Here is a 6,545-nt window from a genome sequence, read left to right as displayed (position 1 = left end):
CGAATAGATCAATATGTCATCGATGAATACAATGACAAATTTATCTAAGTAAGGTCGGCATACCCGATTCATCAGGTCCATGAACACAACTAGTGTATTTGTCAATCTGAAGGGCATCACAACAAACTCGTAGTGACCATAGCGAGTCCAAAACGCCGTTTTGGGAACATCCTCCTCCTGGACACGCAGTTGATGGTAACTCGACCTCAGATCGATTTTTGAGAAGTAGCACGCTCCCTGAAGCTGGTCGAATCGGTCATCGATTCGGGATAGAGAATATCGGTCATTGATACTTATATTTCTTTTATTATATTGAAATATATAAATTTATTCGTACATCTGTTTTTATATGTGAAAGTATATTCTTCTACACATCTTCTATCAAACTTGTAAAAGTTTTACAACACTAAGACAACAAAATTAATAAAATTGCAGATACAATTGTTTTTAAAAAAATATCATGGCACCTACATTTTTAAGGTTTTCTACTTTTTTTTACTCCATACGGGTAATGCAAAACATCTTCTCATGAACCACATTCATAATAAATTTTCATTCCAATATATGGACATAATTCATGACTCGATCGAATCACATGAATCAAACAAGGATGAAACTTCTTTTATACAAAATTATGCTAAACACAACTAATTTTCTAAAAATAGAATGAAAAATATATATTTTTGTTGAAAAGCAATTGTCGTGCCGGTTGCCGGAAAAAGAGAAATACTTTAAATGTGAAAAAGAAGAAAATTTTATGCGCGTGGGGTACCCTGTTGCTTTTTTCATCCGTTTTTGCCCGTTGTTTCTGTTTTTCGTTTTCTTTTTTCATTTTTCTCAAAACAAAATTCAAACGTTATTGATAAGGAGGGTAGTTTGGGTATTTCGATAATCTGCTGTTCTTGTCTTCTGCATGTTTGTATCTTTGTACGAATAACTTCAGACCCTCGAGTACTATTATTTATTTTGTTTTGTTTTCTTAAATTATACATTTATTTCATATATAATTTAAGTAATTATTATTTGAATCTTTCCTATATTAAAATGCGGTATGTTCAAGTTTTATTTAGAGCAAACATATCTCAATATCTCATCATATAAAAAAACATACACGAGATATATTCACCGGTCCTAAAGAAAAATGTACGATAAATACATTTGTAATCTTGCATAAATGCTAATTAAGTATATTTGTAAAGTAAATACTAATAAATAAGACAAATAATCATCATAAGATCTTATCCAAAAAGAAAAAATTATTCAACATATAATCATATATAATTTTAATCATTAGATAAAACATTAGTGGAGCGATATATATATTTACAGATATAAACAGTCTTTAGAAAATGTTAAATAATCATATCTTTATAGAAAAATAAATAAATATTGTATTGAATAAATTCTTATTTGAAATGATGATAATGTATAATTCGGAAATAAAATAAAGATCCGCGTAGAATAGCAAAGGGTTGGGCCCACCCACAAATTTCAATTTCCATACGTATCCCTCGTCTTCATGCTTTCCCCCAACATTTCGCCATTTTTATACTCAAAAGCTTTTATTTCTCTCTCACACACAACACACAGTCGCTTAAATCGGAGAGTTCTCCGGCACAACAACCATTTGGAGGATTCTTGCTTTCGGCGATTCATCCTAAGATCTTTGATTCTCTCTCATTATAGTCCGGACAAGATCTGTCAACATTATCCGATAAACAATTCAGTTTATTAGTCTTCGTTTGTACAAGGTATTTTAATTTTTTTTCTGCTAAATTCTCTCTCACTCTCTCCTACACATGCTTGTCGTCACTGCTTATTTAGGGTTTTCTAATCTCTTAAAAATGGAGAGCCGGAGCCGGCGTTTATGGTATCGTATGACCAGGTTTTGATTTTTGATCTCCAGCTGCGTTTATGGTGTCTTATAGTTTCAGTCTCTTTCATTGACTATTTAAACGTTCATTTAAGCTACTATGCGAAATTTGAATACGATTGTTTTGTTTTCGTCGACTGTGACTACTTATTTAATTCAGTAATTAGGTTAAAATAAATTATTGTTGTTTTTGAGTGTTGGTTTGGGTCATCAAAACAAAAATTAATATGATAAAATTAAAGCTCTGTTAATTACAGTTGTAATATGGAAGATGTCCAAACATCTCTTTTTCAGTCTTCGTGTTTGGTTTGAATTTTTCTTCACACGCTCTCGGGAAGCGGCTTCATTGTTTCTATGGATTTTGTTTTTTAATAATAAAATAATATTTTCCCCAGTAAGTACCTAGTCGTATATATTAAGAACAAATATCTTGTTTTTCTTTATCTCCTTGCTCTGCTTACTGAGTAAAAAGTTTTGGGGTTTCTTCCATGGATGATGCTTGATATCAGATTAGGTACTTATCGTTGCAGGTTTCGTCATCTATATCTTAATTACTCTTTTTCCTTATCTTGGTTTTCTTCTTCTTCTTTCAGGTGATTTGTGGATTCCTTCGATAATCTAAATTACAAGTTTTTTTCACAAATTTCATAGAAAATGTCGTCAAGATCACCGAAAGCATTAGAGCTACAGCAATCGAGGGGTCCGATTCCTCCACAAGTGACTTTTGCTAGAAGAACCTCTTCAGGGCGCTATGTGAACTACTCAAGAGACGATCTGGATAGTGAAATTGGAAGCACAGAGTTCATGAATTACACAGTCCACATACCTGCTACACCCGACAATCAACCCATGGATCCTTCAATCTCCCAAAGGGTAGAAGAACAATACGTCTCAAACTCACTTTTCACAGGTGGGTTCAACAGTGTAACACGAGCTCACTTAATGGACAAAGTGATTGATTCGGAAACTACCCATCCACAAATGGCTGGAGCAAAAGGGTCTTCCTGTAAAATCCCTGGATGCGATGGAATTGTTATGAGCGATGAAAGGGGTGTTGATATTCTCCCATGTGAATGCGATTTCAAGATTTGTAGAGATTGTTACATTGATGCTGTGAAAACGGGTGATGGGATTTGTCCGGGTTGTAAAGAACCGTATAAACAAACGGATCTTGATCAACACAGTGTTGACCATCGACAACCTTTATCTCTTCCATCAAATATCCCAAATTCTAAAATGGAGAGAAGGGGTTCCTCAAAGATGGAAAGAAGGTTATCTTTGATGAAGTCGACAAAGTCAGCTTTGGTTAGAAGTCAAACAGGGGAGTTTGACCATAACCGATGGTTATTTGAAACCAGTGGGACTTATGGTTATGGGAATGCTTTTTGGCCAAAAGATGAAGGATTAAGTGAGGATAAAAATGAGCCAACTGGAGCTGAACAGCTTGAGCTTCTTAACAAACCATGGCGCCCTCTCACTCGTAAACTCAAAATCCCTGCTGCCATTATAAGTCCTTATCGGTATGTTTAAATGCAAGAATTAGCAACCTACTTTCATTCATTCTATTTTTGAAATAACTTCTTAATGTCTAATTGTGATGTATAATTATGTAGGCTTCTAGTTTTGGTTAGAATGGTGGTTCTTGGATTATTTCTTCATTGGAGAATAACTCATCCGAATGAAGATGCAATATGGCTATGGCTTATGTCGATTATTTGTGAGCTTTGGTTTGCATTTTCATGGCTACTTGATCAACTGCCCAAAATTTCCCCGGTCAACCGGGCAACTGACCTGAATGTTTTAAAAGAGAAATTTGAAACACCGTGTCCTCAAAACCCATCAGGAAAGTCTGATCTTCCAGGGGTAGATGTGTTTGTTTCCACAGCAGATCCAGATAAAGAACCACCTCTTGTTACAGCAAACACCATTTTATCCATTCTTGCTGCTAATTATCCTGTTGATAAGCTATCTTGTTATGTTTCTGATGATGGTGGTGCTCTTTTAACCTTTGAAGCCATGGCAGAGGCTGCAAGTTTTGCAAATTTATGGGTACCCTTTTGTAGGAAACATGATATTGAGCCGAGGAATCCTGAGTCTTATTTCAATTTGAAACGGGACCCGTATAAGAATAAGGTTAGGCAGGATTTTGTGAAGGATAGGAGACGAGTTAAACGGGAATATGATGAGTTTAAGGTCAGAATCAATGGGCTTCCTGATTCTATTCGTAGGCGTTCTGATGCTTATAATGCTAGAGAAGAGATTAAAGCCATGAAACTTCAAAAAGAAACAGCTGGTGATGAACTTCTGCAGCCTATTAAGATCCCTAAAGCTACATGGATGGCAGATGCTACTCATTGGCCTGGCACTTGGATGATACCTTCTCCAGAACATTCCAAGGGTGATCATGCAGGCATCATACAGGTGAGAATCTTAAATGCTTCTAAACTTGTCTAGATAATTGGTTTTTATTAAATAGGGCTAAATGCATTAAGTCATATATATAACTTATGAGATAAATTTTTTGTGTGTAAAATCAAATCAGGTGATGTTAAAACCACCGAGTGATGATCCACTAAACGGAACAGACAATGAAGTAAATCCATTGGATTTCTCGGAAGTGGACATCCGCCTCCCACTTCTTGTCTACGTGTCCCGTGAAAAACGTCCCGGATACGATCACAACAAAAAAGCCGGTGCCATGAACGCACTCGTCAGAGCTTCCGCCATCATGTCAAACGGGCCCTTCATGCTCAACCTCGATTGCGATCATTACATCTACAACTCCCAAGCCATCCGCGAAGGCATGTGCTTCATGATGGATCGTGGTGGGGACCGCATCTGTTACGTTCAATTCCCGCAACGTTTCGAAGGAATCGACCCCTCCGATCGTTATGCCAATCACAACACCGTTTTCTTCGACGGAAACATGCGCGCCCTCGATGGAATCCAAGGCCCCGTGTACGTTGGAACCGGAACGCTATTCCGGAGGACCGCGTTATACGGGTTCGACCCGCCCCGGTCTAAAGACTACCAGTCCGGATTTTCTTGTTGTTTTGGTCGAAAAAAGAAAAGCAAAAGCTCAGTTTCTTCCGCTCCCGATGAACATAAAGGATTGAGAATGGGTGATGATTACGATCCTGATTCTGATTCCGATATGAATCTTTCTTTGTTCCCGAAGAAGTTTGGGAACTCGAGTTTGTTGATCGATACGATCCCGATTGCGGAGTTTCAAGGTCGACCGCTTGCGGACCACCCTGCCGTCCAAAACGGTCGGCCTCCCGGTGCACTCACGATCCCGCGTGAGCTTCTAGATGCTTCTACAGTAGCGGAAGCAATCAGTGTCATTTCATGTTGGTATGAAGATAAAACCGAATGGGGGAACCGGGTCGGGTGGATCTACGGGTCGGTTACTGAAGATGTGGTTACAGGTTACCGGATGCATAACCGCGGGTGGCGGTCGATTTATTGTGTAACGAAACGAGACGCTTTCCGGGGAACCGCTCCGATTAATTTAACTGATCGTCTCCACCAGGTGCTCCGGTGGGCCACTGGGTCTGTTGAAATCTTTTTTTCTAAAAACAATGCGCTTTTAGCGAGCTCAAAGATGAAGTTTCTTCAACGGATTGCTTACCTTAACGTCGGAATCTACCCTTTCACCTCCATCTTCCTCATCGTTTACTGTTTCCTCCCGGCTCTTTCTTTATTTTCCGGCCAGTTTATCGTTCAGAGTCTCGACGTCACTTTTCTTGTTTACCTCCTGGCGATTACCCTAACTTTGTGTATGTTAGCTGTTCTTGAAATCAAATGGTCCGGAATTGAGCTCGAAGAATGGTGGAGGAACGAGCAGTTTTGGCTGATTGGTGGGACAAGCGCGCATCTCGCCGCTGTTCTTCAAGGTCTTTTAAAAGTGGTGGCCGGAATTGAAATCTCGTTCACTTTAACATCAAAATCCGGGGGTGATGAAGACGATGAATTCGCGGATCTTTACTTAATCAAATGGACGTCGTTGATGATTCCACCGATTGTGATCATGATGACGAATCTGATCGCGATTGCGGTTGGGTTTAGCAGGACGATTTACAGTGCGATACCGCAGTGGAGCCGGTTGTTGGGCGGAGTGTTTTTTAGCTTTTGGGTTTTGGCCCATTTGTATCCATTTGCGAAAGGTTTGATGGGCCGAAGAGGGAGGACTCCGACGATTGTTTTTGTTTGGTCAGGGCTAATTGCGATCACCATTTCGTTGCTTTGGGTTGCGATTAATCCGCCAGCTGGTGCTAATGAAATTGGTGGGTCTTTCCAGTTCCCTTGATTGTGAATTAGGAAGTTGGTATATTCTTCATTTGTTTTGGTCTTTAAGCTTTAGTCTTACACATATTCTTCATTTGTTATGTACTTTTCATACATGGATATTGTTGGCAACAAGTGTTAGTGTTTTAAATTTCTTCGTTTTTTCTTTTGATGTGGTAAATTTTAAAAAACTTAACATTGTTAGCACTAGAAAATGAAAAAACAGGCATCATAGAAGTTTTTATAAATTGATAAAGTACCAAAAGTAACTATATTACACAATTTTATTACAAATTTAAAAATGATAACCGCACCCTTTCGGCACTAGTCTCGCAAAAAAATACTTCGTGAATTTGCATATTCACAACTAACGAGAGAGGTGTGC

The 6,545-nt window shown here is 38.4% G+C and overlaps 1 protein-coding gene across 3 annotated transcripts; it reads left to right on the top strand.

Annotated features, from left to right (window-relative positions):
* The first annotated feature begins 1,538 nt into the window (after positions 1 to 1,538).
* Positions 1,539 to 6,311, top strand: LOC145165536 (cellulose synthase-like protein D3). Of its 3 annotated transcripts, none has more exons than XM_079084272.1 (4): positions 1,539 to 1,751; positions 2,467 to 3,393; positions 3,487 to 4,294; positions 4,416 to 6,311. In XM_079084272.1, the coding sequence occupies exons 2-4, from the start codon at positions 2,528 to 2,530 to the stop codon at positions 6,180 to 6,182; spliced, it is 3,441 nt and encodes a 1,146-aa protein (XP_078940398.1). In that variant the 5' UTR covers positions 1,539 to 1,751; positions 2,467 to 2,527; the 3' UTR covers positions 6,183 to 6,311. The 3 variants fall into 3 exon arrangements, with proteins under 3 accessions (XP_078940398.1, XP_078940397.1, XP_078940399.1); XM_079084271.1 differs by lacking the exon at positions 1,539 to 1,751 and adding an exon at positions 2,271 to 2,387; XM_079084273.1 differs by lacking the exon at positions 1,539 to 1,751 and adding an exon at positions 2,323 to 2,387 and having other exon boundaries at positions 2,525 to 3,393.
* The last annotated feature ends 234 nt before the right edge of the window (positions 6,312 to 6,545 follow it).

Source organism: Lactuca virosa, chromosome 3 (genome assembly GCF_052849685.1).
Source record: "Lactuca virosa cultivar CGN04683 chromosome 3, Lactuca_virosa_CGN04683_v6, whole genome shotgun sequence".
Taxonomy (NCBI): Eukaryota; Viridiplantae; Streptophyta; class Magnoliopsida; order Asterales; family Asteraceae; genus Lactuca; species Lactuca virosa.
Note: the sequence above shows the minus strand (reverse complement) of the source record. Positions and strands in the feature narration are given on the sequence as shown.

Excerpts from the sequence above, each read along its gene's own strand:
- LOC145165536 (XM_079084272.1), top strand. The coding sequence starts at position 2,528 with ATGTCGTCAAGATCACCGAAAGCATTAGAGCTACAGCAATCGAGGGGT. Across the intron at positions 3,394-3,486 it reads GCCATTATAAGTCCTTATCG|GCTTCTAGTTTTGGTTAGAA; the intron begins GTATGTTTAAAT and ends ATAATTATGTAG. Across the intron at positions 4,295-4,415 it reads ATCATGCAGGCATCATACAG|GTGATGTTAAAACCACCGAG; the intron begins GTGAGAATCTTA and ends AAATCAAATCAG.